Raw genomic sequence first — 22,415 nt, 5'->3', positions numbered from 1 at the left:
ACAATTTCTGAACAGAATTATTTTTAAAAAGTACTAGAGGGCTATGCTCGCCAATCCCCTGCTCTCTGGCCCTCTCTTCCCTCCTGGCTCGCTATGTTTTCTAACCATCTGTCATTCTGTCACACAGCAGGAAAAAATGTTTATCTGTCTATAAAGCGAGAGGGTGGGGGAGGAAGATGTAGTATATTTGAGATCCTAAGTAAAGTTTTAACTATTGACCTGCAGAGCCCCATACGGTTTCATTTTTCCAAGGGATGCAGGTCTAATATTTCAACCAGAAAGTCAAAACCCAAATAGAAGAAAGATATTCTTTATCAGATTTTGTTCAAATGAATGGAAGTTGAATAATTCAAATTAGTAGATACTTCCTTCGCACATTTTATTAGAACACAGTCATGTCTAAAGCAAAGCTCATATTTCAAGGAAACCGACCTGTGAACCACACAAAGATATGGTGCCTTACATATACAATTTGTTTATTTAAAATGGAAAATGTCTCCTTTTCCTAAAGCTCTGCTTGTGCTAAGCTACTCTAGAAAATTAGTTTAGCATAACTATCTCAGTGGTATGAAAAAAAATTTCTGCATCTGAGTAGCGTAGTCAAACTTCAGTGTGTAGCAGTGCTAGGCTGATAGGAGAATAACTCTGTCAATCTAGCTACTGCCTTTTGGCCAACATATTGGAAACCGTCCAAGAAACATGTAGCACAGGAATCCAGAAAGTTGGGATAATCTTTGCAACAAATGAGGAGTTCACTTGAAGTTCGGCCCAGGGTAGTCAAGGCAGAAACTGCTATAGCAGGAGCTTTAGAAGGAAAGAGAGCTCCAGATTCAGCCGAAGACGAGCAGATATCAAGTCTCCTTTACATGTGATAATGTAATAGGCAACCAAAAGTTTCAGCTTCATAATGGAGGAAAAAAACTGGTTCCCAGAACAAACAGCACTGTCAGAACCCACTCTCCTGATTCACGAAGATTTAAAGATCTCATGAATGAACAAGTCAGAGCCAGTCTAGAACAGTGGTTCCCAACCACCCGGTCTGGGCCATGAACCACTAGCTACCGGGCCGCAGCGGCTCTGGAGGCCAGAGCTGGGGTACGCTGCCAAGCACCTCCCCTCCTGCTGCAGCTGTTGGGAGAAGCGTGTCCTGCCCTGCCTCTCAGGCAACCAGTGCCGGACACGATCTCCTCCTGGACATAGAAGAGCAATTCGCTGCACAGCAGGAGGGCCATGCAGAGCCGGCATGGCAGCTTTACAGCAGCTGGGATCCAGGGAGCAGCACTCGGTGGCTGGGAGGCAGCGCAGGGCTAGATGAAGGAGGTGGGGCTATCACTGTGGGTTCCAAGGGTGGGGCAAGTGCTGGGGGGCTCAGAGGCAAGAGGCTGGCAATGGAGGCTCTGGGGGGTGATGCTAATACTTGGGGGCTCTGAAGGTGGGGCTAGTACTGGGGAGCTCAAAGGGAAGGGGGCTGACACTAGGGAGCTCTCCGAAGTGGGGAACTGGCACTGGGGGGGGGGGCTCTTTGGATGGGGCTAACATTGGGAACTGGGGCTGGCACTGGAGAGGTTGGGGGGCTAGGTGTAGTGAGGCTCTGGAAACAGAAGGCACTGGGGGTCTGATGGGTAGGGGGCTGGCACTGAAGCGTTTAGGATGGGGGACTGGCACTGGTGGTTTGGGAGCAGAGGACTAAGATCAGTGGCTGGCGCTGGGGGTAGTGGAAGGGTGTGGTATGCTAGGGGGTAAGGCTGGCACTGGGGAGGGGGCACTCAGGGGAGCAGAGTGTTTGCCAGCTCCCAGAGCTACAGATGCAGCAGCTGCTTGCCACATGGTGACTCCCGGAGCTCAAGCCAGCTGTTTGCAGTAGCTCCGGGGGCCGGGGCTTTTGGCAGACCAGTAACATTTTATTTGCATATTTGTTATTTGCATAATGAATATGCATATGCAAATACAAGGTTACCTGTTCACCTACAGTTTGTGAATGGGCTTGCCTGTCCACGATATTAAAAAAACAACAGTTGGGAACCATTGGTCTAGAGAACAGAGTTACAATAGAGAAGGCAAGGCAGGATTGGATGAGGATGGAAGAGCAGGAAGACTAACATTCTTCAGAAGACTCCCACAAAAATTGTCACTCAGCCTCCAGTTCCTCTAAATCAGTTGTCTCCAGCCTTTTTAAGCATAAGATCACATATTGGATTTAAGTCAGTCCAGGATCTCTCTCAAACACAAATGCCCCTGTTCTACTCCTTTGCCAAGGCACTGCCCTCCTCACTCTGAAGTTGAGGTACAGAGAGGGGGACAGAGTGACATCAGTGCCCCCTTGCATCTGTCTGCTCCACACTGCACAACAAGGAGGCGGCTCCCAGGGGCAGCTCTGAGCAGGAGCAGCAGGGCAGTGCAGGGAAGCGCAGCTGAAGTGCTGGTACTTGATAGGTGATCCTGACAGGTTTGGCTGGGAAGCTATCAGAGGCTCCTGATCTTCTGGTTGGTGACCACTGCTCTAAATGCATGATTAACCAAATCCCAGAACCACACTCAAGAGAAAAGGAGCCTGTTCTACTTAGAAAGCATGAAATACAAGTTTGATCCCGTAACTCCACCCCCAGCCTTGCCATGCTCAGCAAACCCTGAAGTAGACCCAAGTTCACTCTTTTTAGCTAAGGTGGGTGGAGGATTAGGAAACATTCACAACATACAAAGAACTTCTCACACACTGGCTGCTTTAGGATTAAACTTCTTTACATTTAGAGTTCTACATGCAATTTTATATACATATTAAAATGGGCCCATTATTCCGACATCATTGCATGAGGGATATTTCGGAATAGCACTTTATTTCAAAATAGGATTGAAATAAGCTACACAATTGGCATAGCGTAAAATGTGTAACTTATTTCGAGGTAAGGGTGCTGTATAGACACTCTCTTACAAGGACAGCATAAGGTCGCATCTAATTATGTCCCATGACTTTGCCATAGTTGTGAGGCAGGTGGGGTCTTTGTATTTTTTTTTTTTTTAAACTGGGAATCTCAAGGCAGGAGCAGAAGTGCCAAACCTCTCCTGCCATGCTTTATTGGACTTCCTTCTCCCCCCCATTGTTTCAAGTTTTTTTTTTTTTTAAATGGTATATATGTTTCTCCATTGTCTTGTCCAAATGTCTTCGGAGGAAAAGGGGGAAATAAAATGTGATAAATCCTGCAAATCAGCTTGGGGTCTAGCCCTTACTTTTCTAGTTCCAATCCATTTTTTTTTTTAATACTTGAGATGTAATCTTTCCCAATACTTTATTAAGCCACAGAACAGGATTTGCTGCTTGCTTCGGAAGTGCAGGAATTGATGCTGGTAAAATATCATCCATTAATGTTCAGGAATGATTACTGAAAGCCTCCCTGATTACAAATGCTATGAAAGGCACACCAGAGTCTACAGGCTGACATTGCCTGGAGCAGTTCTAATATTGTTTAACAACTGGGGAAACTGCCTTTCCTAATCTTGTGGATGGTTTTAATGTTAGACATAAAATGAAGCGACTACGAAAAGGACATTAGTAAATGTTATTAAAGAGTTACCTTGCCAAAAAGCAAAATTCACAGATTCAGCATTACATGCAGATATTGGTGGGTGATGACTGACCTAGTTGGAAGAGGGGAAAAAACCACATTAACATTTACAAGTTCATTTGAATCTACTTAATTTTCTCTATGTATGAATTTTACAGTTTAAATGCCTCATTTCCTGTCAATTTTGTCCTTGAGGAGAGCTAGTAAAATTAACTTATAGGCTCTAGAAATTGAAAAAGGTTGTAGGAAGAGGGATCTCAAGCAAGGAATAAAAAGAAAAGATCTGATATTTGTGGGTTGGGTGAATTGTTAACTGCATATGATGCAAAATGTCAGTAATGTGGTAATTACACGTGGTTTAGGACCCATGAATGTATTAATAAGCACAAACAAATGTGTAGAAATGAAGGATCAAGTTTACTTCTGGTGTAAGAGTAAAGGCAATGTTGGCCTTATTTTCAAAGGGGTGGAAACACAAAAATCATTAACTTCGAATAAACTGGTGCCACCAGCACTTCTGGGAAATAAATCAGATCATAACACCTTATCTTCTAACAAGAGCTGTTAGAGTATACGCTCTTCTGCTTTTGCTCTTCCTAGCATAAAACCTCAACCATGCATTTCCTCAGTACTAAGTTTGAAGTAACGTAGACCTGAAGTAACATAACCCACAAACAACAAAGACAGGGTTATAAAAAAATAAATTTGACATTGCAGAGAATGAAAAAAGCAGCCACACAGAACAGAAGCATCAGCTATCACATTTAAATACAAGCTTCCACAATGGTTCTTAGTTTCCTAGCAGGTTAGAATGGGCAGTTAAGTTTCTATTACTTGATTTATCAGAGTTGCCAATTTGGGGTGGCTGTATTCCTGGAGCTTTCATCACATGCCAATCTTCTATTCTGGGAGTCTCCAGGACAATCCTGAAGGGCTGGCAACTTTATGCACTTTACACATTATAGAAGAGCAAATTCTTTTACATCACGGGTTCCCAAACTGGGGGGCTGCTATTTTTGTTTTTTGGCCCCAGTCAGTTTTTTTTTGGCTCAACAAGTTTTACTGCTATTTGGGGGATGGGAGGAGTGTGAGTTTCTCAAAAATCAAAAAAGGGGGCGGGCGTGATGACGAAAAGTTTGGGAACCACTGTAACTGAAATTATTGTAGCTTCAGGGGGTAGCAGAGTTAGTCTTCAAAGTGCTACCAGACTATTTGTTGTTCTTTTAAAGTTTATCCTGTACAGACTAACAAAGCACATAGACGGTATCATGAGCTTTTGTGGGCACAGTCCACTTCTTTACGAAAGCTCAGGATACCATCTACATGTTTTGTTAGTCTTTTAAGTGCTACCAGACTACTGTATTGATTGTTTTTTTTTCAAATTGTGACATTGCAACAGTAGGCCTGACTCTTTGCTTCATTAGGCTAGTTTGGTTTGATGCCAATGCAACTATCACGAATCAATTGTTTTCCTCACCATAAAACTGAAGTAACAGTGGAGCATCAGGCACACTAATGGAATTTTGAATCTGATACTTGTCCTACCGAGTCCCATATTTCCATCTTAGTAATGCCGGTGACTTATTTCCTGGGGCTAGGTTAAGGTTACGTAGCCCTTTTTTGGGTCACCTGCTTAAGACTGTTTCAGGTTCCAGGTTTTTTTCTTAAACTTCTTTCTTAATGGACTTTAACTTAGAGTTTCAACAATATGCAGGTTTTCCTGTGCCTTTTTATAATAAGCTGAAGCAGATTTTAACCTGATACCCCCCTTTTGGTTGTTAAGGTATTCACTGAAGTGTAATTTAATCTAGTCCTTGTATAACTCCACCTACTTTTGGCAGCACCAAATTTCAACCTGGTATTGAATCTCCTATATTTAGTTATCTTCCCACCTATAAATTATTTGCAGAATCAAGACTCTTTGCCTAGCTCTCTGCAGCTACGTGAGGTGGGGATCCCTGATCTTACAGGGTAAGGACAGAGTCGGGCCCAGTTAGCACCTGAAGAGAGACAAAGGCAAAACCAGGGTAGTACAGAAAATAGTATTGCTACTTGGATGGGTGATTCATTGCAGTATGAGGAGACACTACATTGAAAATAGCTTATGCAAAACAAGGTATGGACTATTACTGACTGTTAAAGAGGACATACAACTTTTCATAGGAATATGAATATTTGCCCTAGTTCAGGCCACATATGGGCAGTTAGATTCTGCCTAGGGAAGCTTTTTTTAATTTCAAGTAGATAAGCTGTTATTCTTTGTTTCCTGGCCATGAATTGGTGTGTAATGTTAACCCTCTTATAATGGCTATCATCATGTTTCACTCTAGAGGTAGCTTCATTTTAGCAGATAAAAATGAAGTGATCTCTATATTTATAATACTGTAGTGTTTTCCAAAGATGCTATATATGACTAATTCCCACATGCTGTGGAAAGCAGCACGCATACAGAATTAACCAATCTATGAAGTGACTAGTAGTACAGTTCAAGGCACATTATACAGTACCTGTTCTGAAAAGAATTGGAAGCCCTTATCCTCACGGACACATTCATATGTTTCTCCAAGCACCGGATTGAACGGTTTACTTCCAGCCCTGTAATAACTGGATGCATATGCAGATACTGCAAAAGCAGCTACATAGACCTAAGGATAAACAGAATTTTGTTCAACCAGTCACTAACAATTTATTATATATCATTCTTTTTCATCCATTACATTGTAAGACAGAGGCACCATACAAATTCCAAATGCCCACATTTTCAAACAGCAGAAAAAATATAGTGTATGGCTACAAAAGTCAACCTTTAAGCACCAGCACTGAGGTATGACAAGTCATTTCAAGGCTTTTATTAAATAGGAAGGATCCCAAACCATATGAGATTAAAAATGTATTTCAAATTCTTCTTTTACATCTATGCAGGAAAACACAAAATCAGAAGCACACACCCAAAATGGAGAGAGTCTGACAGATGCTGGACCAAAGAATACCAGAGCTGTTATTTTGCAGTGTTGTAACCCTACTGGTCCCAGAACATGAGATACAAAGATCGCTCTTTTCTCAGCAAAAATTCTGTTGGTCAGAGATGTTTATTTTTGTATTTTATATATATATATAAATTGTGTATTAAAAAGCATCTCAACACATGTAGAAAGTACAATTGTGGGGCCTAGATTTATGAAACCCTACCCCCCCCCCATGCCTAAAACTTGGGAAAGTTACCTCTATGAGGCAACAGTTTAGTCTGGTTAGTTTTCTGTGGGGGTCACTAAGGCTATGTCTACACTAGAGAGCTGACAGTAGCAAAACTTGTATAGCTGCTCTATGACAATGAGAGAGAGCTCTCCAGTCAATAAAATTAAACCATCCCCATGAGCAGTGGCAGCTATATTGACAGCATGCACTTCTTTTGTGCATACCACCACTTATGCTACTTGCTTTGGTGTGTGAATATCACATACCCTATTAATTTTGCAAACAAGTGGTAGCATAGATTTAGACAAATGGCAGTGCAAACTGGCTATTGTCTGTTAATCTTTATCTTGCCAATTTCCTTTACGGTAAATGGAGAGATATTAATCTCCAGAGAGAGTTACGAGCACTTCTGCAGAATTTAACAATTTTGGGAAGGAAAGCTTGGAGGTTATTCTATGAATGTTGATTCAGCTCTCGTTTCCTTCACTCCCTTCCTTCCCCTGAGCCATCCTTAGGATTCTGGGGCCCTATGCAGTAGTATTAAACTGGTGACCCATGCCCAATGCACGCTCTCTCTCTCTCTCGCGCGCTCTATTATAAAATCACATCTCTTAACAAAAATAGTCAGCAACTCCCTAATGAAATATTTTTAAAGCAAATTTTAAGCTCAAGTCCTGTGGACTAACACAGTAAGCTGAGAAACTGACAGTACATACCTGGGGTTTGCAAATACCAGTTGAATGGCTCTTTCACAGGTTTGCTGTTCTGCTAATAGGTCTGGTAGGCTCTTTCAGTTTTAAGTTTAGAGCCTCTCCAGAGCCACAAAATAAAAATAGGAAGAGGTGGGTGGAGACAGACATTAAGACCCACTGGGGTCCCAAATTTTTGGGTGCCCTATGCAGCTGCATATTCTGCATTGAGTAAGGATGGCCCTGCCCTCCTTTTTTCCCCCCTTTCCTTGGGAAAGCCCTACACTGTGCTTTAGATGTGCTTCCTCTCCAGCCTCCATACCTCAATTCATTAATGAAATGCTCAGAAGTGGACTACAAGGTAATGGGATTTCAGTACAGTTAGCAATAACATTGCTTTGGGGGTTCTCACTCTAGAACACGCTCTATTTCTCTTCCCATATGTAATTTCTCTGAAATGTGAGGACAACACACCTGTTTTGCCTTTATTTCCTCCTAAAAAGCGTTTATTTCCTTTGCTAATACACTTTTTCCTCAAGCAAAGAGAAGAGAAAAGCATGGACATTAAGAATAGTGATAGAAATGTAGCCGTGTTAGTCTGGGGTTGTTGAAGCAAATTTTGCTTCATGGACATTAAGGCATTACTTCCTTTGACCCAGAAACAAGTATATCTCTAGCAGAGTTAGCAGACATGAGGAAGGATCCTGAAGATGAATTAAGTTTTTGTTCAGGATTGTTCTCTCAAGAGAACACCACTTCATTGTTGAACTGAAGTGTTTATTCGCTCCAAGGGAAACGGCAGAGCATTCATTCCAAAACATTAATGCTAATAAGGGATTTTACACCAAATCAAAATATATTTAGACTTCAACATTAATAGATTACAATTAGAAACGAGACAGGATTGAAATTCATTTCTCCCTCCCTTATCTGCCAAGTTCTGAATTCAGAGTTCTGTCTTTAATAGCACAAGTACCCCATAGCCAGCATAGCAGTGCTGAGTTAGGTGGTTAGCTCAGGAAACGAAAAACATCAAGTCCCTTCTTAGCTATTAAAGGAGAAATAGCTCTTAAAAAATGGTCATTTCAAAGGGCATTTGTGTTTTAACTAAATTCACATTTTACCCAGTTTGAGATCTCATATTTTAAGGGGACCCGAAAAGCTTTAAATAAAAAGTCTGATAAAAAGAAGGCCTCTCGTTCTGTTAATACTATTGTAGTTAACATTGTATAGGAAGCCCTAGCACGTGTCCCCCTCAGATGTGCACGTGGGGGTGGGGAGGGGAGAGGGGAGGGAGAGGAGCAGGCAGTAAGGATTATGCCCCCCAGCCTGATTTTCTGCTTGGCCAACTCTTTAAACCTGGAGACACAAGACAGGCAACACAGAACTGAACTAAGTTTCTCTTGACTAAACTTGGGGGAGAATCTGACAAATGGCTACTCTGTTACTGCCATGGAAATGATGTCAAACAGACCGTAAGAGCTAGTTGAGTTTTCTTTTAAAAGCCTGCCCCTCTGAGCTGGAAGCACAAGCAAAGAAAAGTTTTACTTTGACTCTTTGGCTTAAGAAGAGTCATCATGTTAGGTTCTGATTACATCTAATGTTGCTTTTTTTTTTTTTTTTTTACCATCCTTTCAAATGAATTTGGGGTATGTGCTGCTTTATCCAGAAGTTCACTGTATTCCAGTTCTTCACAAAGTCGCTGAAGAGTATTAAGTGGCTCATTTAACTCCACAGGCATGGCCACTTTGGAAAGATCCTTCCCAATGTTGTTCCTCAGGATATTCCACAGGCTGATGTTACTGGTATTAGGACATGGAGCCGGCAAACACATTCTCCTCTTGGAATGACTTCTCATCTCACTTTCAACAATGCAGTCTGGAAGAAGCACATTATATGAAAACAGTTAATTGTTTAGTCTCATCTCTTCGGGAAACACGATGGATGTATTTAAAGCAACAACTATTTCCTTATCTGTCAGGCAAATCTTCACTCCTCGTGCAACTCAAATATTTGCGGTTTGAAGATAATTGGCTGTACACTAATCTTTTAAAATAAGATTTTAAACCAAGCAAGTTTTACTGATATACATGAAGCATAAATTCTTGAAAAGAATCCCCTGAAATGCTCTATAAAAGCCTACTAGTATGTCTACACTGCAATAAAACATTTGCAGCTGGCTTGTGTCAGCTGACTTGGGCTTGTGAGATTCAGCCTCCAGGGCTATAAAATTATAAATTTAGATAGGCTGGAACCCAGCCTGAGCCCAAATGTCTATGGGACCCCAGAAGAAGGCAGAGTCCCTGAGAGCCCAAACATCCATACCACAATTTTATAGCCCTGCAGTCCAAGCCCCATGACTCTGAGTCACTTGACATAGGCCAGCCACGGGGGTTTTAGTGCAGTGTAGACATATCAATAGGCTCTTAAGATGTTCCTAATAAGGGAGCCAGCTCCATCCCTGGGGCAGTGTGGATGGGCTTCCCAGTTGCTTATTTGATGCACTTCTTTTATCAAGAAAAATCTATTGCTGTAGGCAAACACCAGACATTTGTTGGCAGGCTTTTCCATGTACCCAAATACCTCACACAAACATTTCGGAATTCAGCTTCACAACACATCTATGTGTTGGAGAAGGCAACAGGAAAGCTATGCGCTTGCCTGACATTCAAAAGGATAATTCACACATCCAAGAGAATGGCTAAGCTCTGCGTTCAGGTGTCAGAGCAATCTGGGCATGATAAATAGTTCCAAGTTTTACAGTAAATGGCTTGAGGTACATTTAAAATAAAGCCACACCAGAGAGAAGCTTTAGCAGAGGGACTGTGTCCATGAGTGGTGGGTGAACCTAGGGTCAAAGGCTGCACCCCTCCCAACGAAGTGCAGAAGACCACTTTTACATGGACACCAGCCTCTCCCTGACCCCAACCCAAGACCACTACCCCAGTGTGCTGGATGGGTGGAGCAGCCATCCTTCCATCAGCACCAGAATACCTGACAGGTGAGCTGTATGGCACACCCCCTTTCTCTTCCCCAGTCTAGTGTGGCCCCTTTCCCACCTATCAGTGTGCCAGGTAATGCACTCCCCCAAGAGTTGCCTCACCAGCACACCACACATCTCTCATTAGCCCTCACCACAGCCTGGGGCCCTGGCCACAGGGCAAGGGACACCTGCAGCACAGGACTGGGAAGCAGGAAGGAGCCTGGGGATGGAGTGTAGGCAGGGCCTTGCAAGGCTGTTTGGGAAGGCTTAGCCTTCCCCTGCCTTCAGTATTTATCACCCATGACCATAGCACAAAACAGACTGACCAGAGTAGACTATTTGGCTTAACCAAGCAGGAGGAGGATATAACCAAGCCATCGGATATATTCTCCTCACAGCCCTCCTGCCATCACCCCATTTTATTTCCAGTCACCCTGAACAGTGTGTATGCATTTCTACAACACCCAGCTCTGATCCTGGGACATTTGGATGCTGCCTTGACATCATTTTCTCCTTTTTAAGGCTGACTTCTTCACCTGAGTTTTTCAAGGCCTTGTCCAGCTCAAAGAGGAACAGATACAACTACCTCCATAATCTGGCTATACTTTGCCCAAAATAGCCAGAGAAGCACTGCCCATGAAGATAAGAGTCTGTCCATTTTTAAGTAGTCTCACAGAGTTGTACTGATATCAATTAAACTCCACTCATGCCTGCAATGGTGAGATGGAGGTTAAGAACACAGTGGCCAGCTACATTACATTGTCAAACTCTGCTTACAGCACATCAAAGTGACACTCTAGAGTATGCCTGGCGGGCCTACACTACTGCTGCCAACTTTGCCAGCCCTGTTCTAAGGACACCAGTGGGAAATTTCCAGAAAACTGCCAATGCACACAAAGTCACAGCACTGCACAGAGCATTGTGCCTCTGCAGTTCTCCCAGCCACTGATTACCCAAGAATGAAGGACTAAGGGTTTGAACTCTCATTCTTGTGGGGTAGCTATGACAAATAATTCACCTATTCTGTGTTATAATTTATTTCACATTATTTTCCTGCCTACATACAATCTGTCATAATGCTAGTTTGCATAAAAGACTGTAAGCATCCTGAACTTGAGAGCCCACCTGGGGTAAGGAAACAATTGACACACTAGTGTGACTTCCCTTTCAGAAGGAGGACTGACTCAGATGCTTTGCATGGGGGAGGAAGACAATTAACATCCAAAATAAGAGACTCAGCCCAAAGGGAAGCTATTTCCCGAGACCCCAGCAGGGAGGAGATATCCTTTGAAAAGAAAACAAAAGTGCTAAATATGTATTTTGGTTCAAAACAGCTCTTCGAAATGGGATGCTGTCATGCTGATTGCATAGAAAGGACCAATGAACTGAACTAAATAGTTTGGGCCACGTCTTCAGCTGGTCTAAGTATGTTGTAGCTCCACAGAAATTACCAGTGATGTGCTTTGGCCTTTTAAATGCAATATAGACATATCAGTGGACATCAGGACATACATAATCTGAGATAAACAGCAAATGTATAGTCTAACCATGCTAATATAGACTTGACACGAAGGCTAGCTTTAATTAGGTACTTACATCCAAGAGTTCAACTCTTAAAAGGAAACCAAAAGCTAGCCAATGAAATCTGTGATACCAGAGTGATTTCTGGTAAATATAAAAAAAAAAACTCTTCTCAGAATACAATACAAAACAACACACCAGTCTTACCCAAAGTTTGCCTTTCATTCTCAATATCGTTACTTAGGTTATCCTCAGAGATGTTATCACTTATATCACTGGCATATGAATCATCATCTGATATCTGGGGAGGAAGGAAACAGCAAACATTTTATATATAAATAAGTTAGCAATATGCTACTCCTGACAACTGTTATAATCATTTGTGAAATTAGTGGAACAAAGATCTGTCATTTAAAGAGATTTTTATAGTTTCCACGGTGTCTGTGTTGCATGGAAACAATAGTCAAGCCTAACAATACAAAAGTATCTAGATCAAAGATCCATTACTAAAATGATTTCATAATCACAAATAGATTTTATTGAAGGCAAAAACTTTTTTTTAATCCTGAAACTTTAGAGTTTTTTCTTGAAGTCTGATCTTAACTTTTTGGGATTTCATGAAATATAAAACAGTTTTAAAATTGAATGTTTCATCAGCATCTGCCATAGGTCAGCCTACAGGTGGCGTAAGAAAATTTACAAATATTCAATCATTTGATAAAATTTCTTGCAGCTCCTGTGGGATGACTCTGGACAGCTGCAGCAAAACACATTCCTTACCATTTCTATTTTAAAATTTGGCTTGCAGGCTATATTGCCTGTTTTACCTCTTCAGCCACTTCCTTGAGCTTAAGTTAAAAAGTGTATAAGAGTAGCAAACTATTAAGTTTGACTTTTTAATGCTCCAAAATATTTCATTTATGGTAGGTCAGCAAGTTTGCAATTACCATACAGAAAGATAAAAGGTTAAATATGTTGAAGTAAGCTACATCAGGAAGATATTCTGATATTTGTGCTCGGACCTCATTCTCTGAAGAGCTAGCAGACAGCAGGACTTCTTGAGCATCAAAAAACTCTGAGATAGAGTCCGCGACAGATAGTCTACTTTCATTGGAGAGCTGGTGAACGAGGCTTCTATTTCCTTCCCTTGAATTTTCCTATTCAAAATAAATAAAAAGGCTTTTATAGAAAAGGTAAGTAGCAAAGAGCACCTGTATGTACAAGCCAACAGATACACAGCTGAGAGAGGGCGCTTTAAAACACGGTCACAGATGAATTAATGCATGCACTCTGCACACTGTACTGTAGATAGCATGTATTTCTAAGAGGGGACCAAGCAGCAGAGTGAGGAAGAATCAGACACACAAATGACAAAGGGAAGCTTATTAATGGTATTTTGCAGAATTAGTTACTTCTCTTTCATGTGCATTTTTTTTTCAAGACAGCTGTTAAAACATTGCAACAGCCAAGTGATCTGTTTAGCTAGACTTATGAGTGTAACTTCCTCATGAAAGGAAGGTAACTACTAAAACACCATTTATTGATGTGGACATAGTAGCAAAATGAAGACATACATATGCACGTAATTAAGTGATATTACACTACTTTTATTTTATTGTTTGCTACCCACCCATCATCCATACTCTTTGTTTACAGGTACTTAATTGGTTCCAGTGCAGGGGTTACAGGGCTCCTTACCACACAACCTATAACACTGGGTGGCTCTCTTCCATCTACCCCCTGAGGAGACAATTCTGCATCCTAGCATCCTCCCCACCATGAGGGGGAGGGACATTGTGGGCTGAGATCCCTGCCCTGGTACAATGTCTCACCCTATGACATGAGCCCAAGATCCATCATCAAAATCCCAGGACTTTTACCTCTGGGAACTCTTCATTTTACTCAACTGCACTGGGACCAGCCACAGAGGGTACCAGCAATTAGCCTGGCTGTGCCCCCCACATTCAGGCAGCCTGGTATCACAACTCTTGCACAGTCCATGCCTGTGCATGTTACAGCTGCATGTCAGCATCTCCACCTGACCAACCCACACCACCATCCTCAAACTCCGGGCCAATTTTAATGGATGCTGCACTACATGTAACAGACTCCCATAGCCCCTGCAACTTAGTTATTTCCTCCCAAGACAACGTTCAGTGCATAGGCATAGATTTACAGGGGACAGAGTATTCTAAGTAAAAGTCTTGCTTTCTTAGCTCTTTCTGCTGGTAGGCCACTTATGTAGCTGTAGTGCTGGACTCAGTCCATACCTGCAACATTCCTATTAACGAAGAAGAATATCGTATTATCAATGCTACTTAAAAGGAAAGCCTTTGGTGTGGGATTCATAGCAGAGTCTACACACTATAATGGGATTTGAGAGTCCTGAACCACAGCAAGTCTTAAACCGTCTGTACTTGGCAAAGTGATTCTGTTGGCAGGCTAGAGATGGCAGGAGACGCATCAAGAGACTCATTACTTTCGGCTATCTACAGGACAAACAGGGAAACAAAATGGGTAAGAACAAGTGTTCTTGTTTTCTAACATGTTACTGCTCAAGTTTCATTCCACATACAGGTGTTTATTGTAAGATCAATATAATACATGGATGCCGCCGTTTAGATAACAGAGAATATACTCTGTGCAATGAGTTTTAGTGACTGACCATGAGACAGATAGCACACATCTTCTCCTTAGCCCATCATCCTGGACTGAGCTGTTTCCTTGATCAAATGAAGGCAATAGATGCTTGCAAACCAGTGTTCATCTGCTTATCGCCTTCTTTGATGCAATCCATCCATTACTTTCACAGCTTTACTCATGGTCTCCTTTTCTACTTGCCTCTCCTGCTGCGCTATCTTCACCAGGTCCTCTTCGTTCACCTGTCGCATGCATCCAAACCCAACATGTTATCTTTGCTGGATCTGGTCAGCCACATCACAGACTTTGCAAAATGATTAGGATGGAAGTCCATCTGTCCTTGTGTAACTTTTTATTGCATGACAGCATCTCATTTCAGCACCTATTTCTGAATGGAGTAGCAGCACTACACACAATTGAGCTTTTAGTCTGTGGCATATGCTTGTCATTCACACCCCTGAGATGTTATTCCATTCTCTTTCAGCACTCCCTAGTCTGGAGTATTTGTTCTCTAACCCAGCTGCCAAGGTACTTGTATTGGTCAGTTTGGTTTAATGGTACTTCATTAAATTCTATATACAGTTTTCTTGTGACTGTCTTAGGCATAGTCACTTCCATCCCATGACTGCTTATACAGTCATACCAATGATTTAGTATTGTCCCAAAACTCTTATTTTAAGGTTGACTGTATTGATACATCACTTGCATGAAATAGCTTCTCATCTTTTCCCATTGGAAAACTCTTGCTGACGTAGTCCCTCAATATAGTAAACAGGAGTGGACTGAAGGTTGACTCCCCTCCCCCCCATTGCAGTCCAACTTGCACTTGTTCCAGAAACCATGTTTGAATCCTTATGTTGGGTGAGCTACATCATGTATGAAACTCCATAGTCCCTCAGCACTGGTGTGAGCATCCTTCTGTCCATTTTATCAGGTGCTTTTTTCTAGGTCTATAGAAGATCAGAAGCTATCCTGTTGGTACTTCAGCCCCTTCTCTATCACTTGCAGAAGGAAAAATATGGCATCTGTGGTTCCTCATCCTTCCCTGTGATAGAACTTTTCTTTTTTTGAGGATGGTTCCCAACACTCCTTTAACACTAGCAACTAAAATATGACCCAGCACCTTCATCTCATGCAACAGTAATTTTAAACCCCAATAGTTTCCACATTCACAGATGCTTTCCTTTTATGTGTTGGGACCAAAATAGACTTGCCCCAATCTTGGGAGAATCTCTTGTCTTGCCAGACTGTTTTAGCCACTCTGCTCATCTGTTCTATGCCTCTTTCACCCAAGACTATCACCAGCTCCAGTGTCACCTCATCAGGTTCCACTGTCTTACCATTCATTTTCTGGGCTGCATTTTTCATCTCTTCCTCCATGTCTGCCTGTCTCAGACATCACATGTGGGCAACTCCATCCAAAAGGGTTTGCCTCATTTCAGAACTTAGATATCGTTTCCACCTCTTCATTCCTTCTTCAGGTGCTACTAGGAGTCTCCCCAGGCATAACTTACAAATGGTGTGGCAGTACCCGCCTTCTTTCCACAGAATCATTTTTGCAGTGTTATAGAAATCTTTGCCAGCCAACTGTGGGTTGTTTACAAACTCATCTTACAGGCTTTCTAGGGACATTGTCTTTGGCCTTCACTGCCTGATTGGCAGCTTACGGTTTCTCTGCATTCACTTTCATTTGCACTCAGTGGATTTTTTCTTTATGCCCCTCTTGCACTCCATTTCAGATTGCCATCTGCTCTTCACGGGTCCATCACCACTACATCTCCCTTCTCCTCTCCTCCCACACTACATTGTCATTGTCCACAAACCTCTTCCACTGCCACCACCCATGTTCTTTTGAGGTGGTTCCACTCCTCCTCGGATGTTGTTAAATCTGTTTGTAGCTATCGGTCCTGCTTGCCCAGATTTCTCACATATTTCCCTTAACTCCCCAGAAATGTGTGTTTCTTTTGAGGCTAACAAGCACTGGCTAGCCCAGTATTGTCTGCGGACATACTTGCAATAGTTTTCAGGCGATTGACAGCATGAAGTTTTCATTCTGCAGCTTTCCTATTTTGTTCTAATAATCCATCTCTTACATTTAATAGCATGTTTTAGTATTTCTATTGGTAAAACAATCCATTAACTAAGTGAAGTGCTCTAGTGTCATACAACAACAACGATGCTCTGATGAATTTGGAGGATTGCTTCATTGAGGTGTTCCCACAGGAGCTTATGCCACTCAGATTCTGCTGTGCTGTGTAAGATCAATGCACAAACATCAGCAACGGCATAGATTTGTCTTCTGAAATTGTGATAATATAGCAAAGAGGTACCATTTCACAAAATTTACAGCTTCATAATCCTCTGTCAGTACAGGGAAGTTATATAATAATGAAAGTCTTGCAGGAAGACTGGGATAACTGCTGTTTCTATCTAGGAATGGGAATGGTTAACTGGTAAGCCTCACCCTATAGAGTAACTGTTTCCTTGAATGCACTTGAAGACATACTTTAATACAGTGGCCCTTTCTCTCACCAAGTCCTCTGCTATAGAGCAGTCATCCAGAACACATTAAACTAGAATGAAACAGACCCAAGGTAAGTGCCTTGGTCCTTAAAATAATGAAGATAAATCCTGAGCCAAGTTACAGACAGTTTGTGAATGAAACATTAAGGCTTTTTTCTTATTTATTTAGGCATGTACTGCCTGGTATATACATTGTTTCAGCACTGTCCCACTGTCATGGAAAGGTCTTTTATGTATTAATAAGAAAATCTTTTCAAGACTAAGAGCTGGTCTGGGTGGACTTGCCTTTTGGTGCCCATGGCCCCTTGGGGTCATGGCATTCCCCATAGCTACAGTGACCATATTTTCCAAACCAAAAATGGGGACACATGATATAAAGGCCCTACCAATCAATCAAACCTTAGCCATGCTCTGACACCTTAGGCCCCACCCACCAGCTCCAGACTCTCTGCCATCTGGCTCTTACTACATTTAAAAGACAGAGGTGCAATGGGGGAATTTCTGCGACATTTTGGTCCTTTATAGGGACAACGGGACAGAAGATTTAAAATTGGGTCTGTCCTGGAAAATCTGGGACTTATGGTCAGTGTACCCATAGCCCTTACCTCCTAACCTTTCTATATTGCTAATCCCTGCACCTCCCTCTTACATCCCTAATCACTGGACATTGTCCCTTTCATCCCAACCTCTGCTCTCCCCTCCTCTGCTCCCATACCTACATCCCCTTCACCTCCCACCTGAGCCCCTAACTTCTTCATACTCCTTTTGCACCCATGTGGAGAAACTGACCTGGATGAACAAAGAAGCTGACATTGCCCATTAGACTGCTGCTTCTCCCACTCCACGAACCTTGGGGCTGGAAAGGGAGGAGTGAGGAGCAATATCAGAGCTCCTTACATGCAGCTCACTTTCCTTGTCAGGGCTGCATAAAGAGGGCAGGAAAGCAGCCGTTGATGATGCCCACAGCCAAGATGGCAAAAGTGACAGATGGTAGAACAAGGAGCAATGGTCTCAAGTTGTGGTAGGAGAGGTCCAGGTTGGATATTAGGAAAAACTATTTCACTAGGAGGGTGGTGAAGCACTGGAATGGGTTACCTAGGGAAGTAGTGGAGTCTCCATCCCTAGAGATTTTTAAGTCTTGGCTTGACAAAGCCCTGGCTGGGTTGATTTAGTTGGGATTGGTCCTGCCTAGAGCAGGGGGCTGGACTTGATGACCTTCTGAGGTCTCTTCCAGTTCTATGGTTCTAGGATTCTAAAGTCTAGCTTGAATAGTTACACCAAGACAGCTGAATCAAAGGAATGATAAAATTAAATGTCTCTCTTTTTAGAGTATGTTAACTAATACATTACAGATGACATAAAACATACAATTTCTAATGAAATGGTTTCTATACACAGTCACAATAGAAATGTCTAACAATTAGGCAATCTGTCAAATACAGGATTGGCTTCCTTCCTCAGCAATTTTACCATCGATCTACTATGAGATTCATTTTTTATTCTCTCCCCAACCCCATCATTTGTAAGTAACAGCTGAGACATGTAGAGGACATCCCAACTACATACAAGGAAAACTAAAGTGGCTCTTATATGCTCCCCTCATTTTTTCATTGCCTGTCTTCATTTTTTGAATGACGACCCATTTTTTGTACACTTAACACTTATCTAAAATATAACCCCCTCTTAAAACACCCTGGCAGCTGATGCTCTGTATTAACAAGGAGTCAAACCAAATTCAGTAGAACAAGAGACACCCGAAGTACAATACTTAATGTATTTTTACAGTAAGGTAACTCTTCCCCTTCAATTATTGGGGTTCTTTGTTAAAGCTGCTATACAGGTAACTGTAGCAACTAGGGAAGATGAGAGAAAATAATGCCCAGAATGATGTGGTGACTTTGCTCATGTCTAAGGCCAAGGGGAAGTAAAAGCAGGAGAACAAATGACCTGACAGCAAATAAAGCAATGGAAGTGTTTAGGAAAAACTATTTTACAGCATATCTTCCAAGTTAACACTGCACAATGCAACATCACGTGAGCCACAAGCATGAGAGAAGAGGAGCAACTTTTGCGTATACAACTCACTGTGCAGGGAACACAGGGACAGGACAGTATACAGCTAGACACAATATAAATGGGAAAGTTTGCAGTAACAGACACCACTGAAGCAGAAGAGCCATACCCACCTTCACCAAATCAGGACTTGATTTCACATTAGCTGCTGAATCAAGCATAGACTCTGCATGTATTCTGCGTAACCGGTCTTTAAGATCTGTGTTTTGTGCTATGGCCTGGAAACATTTAACAAAAAAATATTGGGGCTATAAAGTTCTCAGCTAATGTAGATGGTGGCTTCATTGTGCAAAAAGGACAGAAGAACATTTTAAATGAAGCCGGAACACAGTCACTAGATACACGACCTGTTACTGATCCTGCATTTAGTATATCACAAATGCTTCAGACATTGCTCCTTCTCTGTCTCAAACATGAGTAGTTGCACGGGAGGGGAAAGAAGAGGGATGGGGAGAAGGGACTAAGTGATGAAGTGGCATCAAGGAGGAAAGGGAGACTTCAAACAAACAGAATGGAGAGATGGGAAATCTTAAGGCCACTAGATTCTGTAATTTTTTTTTAAGTTTAGATGTTATTGTATGGGTTATTTTTCCTTTCGAGGTCTCTTCCTTCATCCCCTTTTACAACCACCGGCTTTAATCATGCACTGTTAACACAAACTGTTTTCCCCAGAAAAATAAAGTTGTGCACCTAGAAACATGGTTTTTCCTTTCAGCCACTGCATCATTGGCAATGAATCCTGACTACTGGCACTTCCTAAAGGTCATCCCTAGAGCAGCCATATTATTGGCTTTACTCCTATAAACATGCCCCCAATTTTTCTTCTGCTGCAGCTGAACCTGTGGGTTATAAAAACTATGCCACTTAGGCAAGGATGGAGCAAGCAGAGTACAGCTCTTATGCAAGAGAGGCCAACCACATTTTCTCCAAGAAAGAACACTAGCGATAGAGGAACAGTTCAATTGGCAGTGTGGCTGGAAAACTGGGGAACAGAAGAGAAAATGAGGAAAGGCACTTTTCATATCTTAAATACCATATACTTTGCGCAAGATCAAACAGGGTTATGAAGCGTAGATGAGTAGCTCTGTCTTCCCCAAACAGAGAAATATATTGTGACTGTTACATTCAATTACCAAACATTTGAAAATTATGTATATTTTTTTATGCATAGTATGTATATTAACATGTTTAAAAAACAAAGAAACGCATTTCTCAATAATAGTAATAACGGAATGTCCCTTTCTATACTCTATTTCAGAAGCAAACACCTCTTCAGAAATAAGATATATCGTTATAAAGGTGATGACTATCCAGAGAGATCTGAAAAGAAAATAGCAATAATGATGCTGTATAAAATGGGTTTTCTAGTTGTGCATTCAAACATGATTTGGTAATTTTAAAATACTGAAGTAAAGAGGAAGGGGAGGTGAGTTCACTTGTTCTAGTCAGGATGTCTCCAAAAAAAACACCACACCCCCCTGGTCTTTCAGCCCCATGCTGGAAGGAAGGGTGGGGGAAGGGAGGTTCAAGCCCTCAGGCCATATTTTCTCTTCTGGAGTTCGAGTTAGTGGAATGTGTGGGGGCCCCTAGGCTCTGGAATGGGGCCAAAGATGAGGGGTTAAGTGCAGGACAGGGCTGCCAGCGAGTGGGATAGGGGTGCAGGATCTGGAGCAGAAGTGTGGTGCAGAAGGGAATAAAGGTACAAGGTCTGGAAAGGAGGTGAGGTACAAGAGCAGGCTGGAAGTAAGATGTCTGGCCAGGAGGGAGGGGGCAGGAACAGGTTGTGCTGGCTTTACCCTCCTTCCCCCCACAGAAAGCCAGCATTGGTGCTCTAATCTTGTAGGGGCATGCGAGGCCATAGCGCTAGCACGGGCTCCCTGCTGTAGAGGGAACAAGGGGGACACTGAACTTGAGCTTCAAAACAGCCATATATTGCTCCTTAGTGAGTCATATTTGGCTCGTGAGCCATAGATTACCGACCCCTGCACTAGCCACATGGCTGGTTGAGTGCGGCTAGCTGGCTTGAACAATTATTCATTATTTCAGAATAATGTGGCTAGTTCGCTATAGCAATAGCCACTATAGCAGCTACTACTTCAGAACTGGTTGGACACGCTGGGTCTTGCACATATCCTTGCTACAAATCTCATGAGTTTATTGTTGAAGCTGTCTAGCTGGATCACAAAGAAAAGAAATCCCATCAGCTCTGTGTTCAGCTTCTGTCATAACCTCTGGTTGCTGTGCAACATTTTATTGTCAGGAGGAGGAAAGGGAAAAGAGAGGGTCAGCCTCCAGTGTTCTTGTTCCAGGACCTTCATTATTGGATACCAAATATCTCCAGGGGGAATCTCTGCTAGGACTACAGCCAAGTGGCTGCTTTCTATAACTGGATTTGAAATATTTCCTCTGGCTTTTAGAATAATTTGACAAGGGTCATTTGCATGTTTCTATATTCCCTGCCAACACTGTCTCCAGTGTTTCCTGGCGATAGCTGGCTCTATTTGGTATCTCCTCTAGGAACAGGTGCAGATGTATTCCTGACAGCCTCATTATGGAAATGACTATCCACCCAACAGCCTTCCAGCAGCAAACTTACAGGAATAATGATTTTCTTTTTGAGTGAATCTCTGATGTTCAGGGTCTCAGTCATAGTAGCCTCCTAGCCAGTATTTTTCAGACCACAGGCCTGGGAGTGAAACACACAGAATATATTTAGTGCCTTATGAGAAATGTGGACATTGGCACTGGACAAAAAAAAATCCTCTGGTTTGACAATAGGTATTCTTGAGATGATTGCACCAGTACAACCATCACTCTTGCAAAGCAAGCAGATGTCAGTCCTTGATGAAGGCCTCCAAGTCCTTAAAAAGCATCTCTTCAGTTATTGTTTGTATTTACTAGCAAGAAAAAAAAAATCACCTTGTCAAGGAAGCACCATGGCCCAAGCTGTGGAAGCCATCATCACGGAGCCTTCTACCAGGATCTGGCCCAGATTTTTTTAATTTGTTGCTGGATTTCAGAAGCCTCCCTTGTTTACTCACCTCTCTTTCTATCCCCCAAGAAATTCCTTCCCAGATTGATAATGGTGGGAGGGAGGGGACACGACAGAGCAAGGAGAACAATACATACACCATCAAGAAGCATCAAGTTTGAATTTCAGTTAATATTTCCCCTTCCAACTGGCTGAACATACAGCACTGGCTCTCTCTAGTCTGCACCATGTCACATAAG

At 42.2% G+C, this 22,415-nt stretch overlaps 1 protein-coding gene across 5 annotated transcripts in view; it reads right to left on the bottom strand.

The window, feature by feature from the left end:
• OSBPL3 (oxysterol binding protein like 3) overlaps positions 1-22,415 on the bottom strand; it is a 127,781-nt gene that overhangs the window by 13,356 nt on the left and 92,010 nt on the right. For 4 of the 5 annotated variants that reach the window (XM_006138372.5, XM_014581221.4, XM_006138373.5 and 1 more), the window contains exons 12-17: positions 19,298-19,402; positions 12,971-13,105; positions 12,156-12,249; positions 9,072-9,322; positions 6,068-6,205; positions 3,570-3,633 (exon numbers count right to left, since the gene is read on the bottom strand). In XM_006138372.5, coding sequence (XP_006138434.3) covers positions 3,570-3,633; positions 6,068-6,205; positions 9,072-9,322; positions 12,156-12,249; positions 12,971-13,105; positions 19,298-19,402 — 787 coding nt within the window. The remainder of the gene's footprint in view (positions 1-3,569; positions 3,634-6,067; positions 6,206-9,071; positions 9,323-12,155; positions 12,250-12,970; positions 13,106-19,297; positions 19,403-22,415) is intronic. The other variant, XM_014581222.4, reaches the window with a different exon arrangement.

Source organism: Pelodiscus sinensis, chromosome 2 (genome assembly GCF_052426305.1).
Source record: "Pelodiscus sinensis isolate ZL-2025 chromosome 2, ASM5242630v1, whole genome shotgun sequence".
NCBI classification, from domain to species: domain Eukaryota; kingdom Metazoa; phylum Chordata; order Testudines; family Trionychidae; genus Pelodiscus; species Pelodiscus sinensis.
This window is presented reverse-complemented; position numbering and strand designations above follow the sequence as displayed.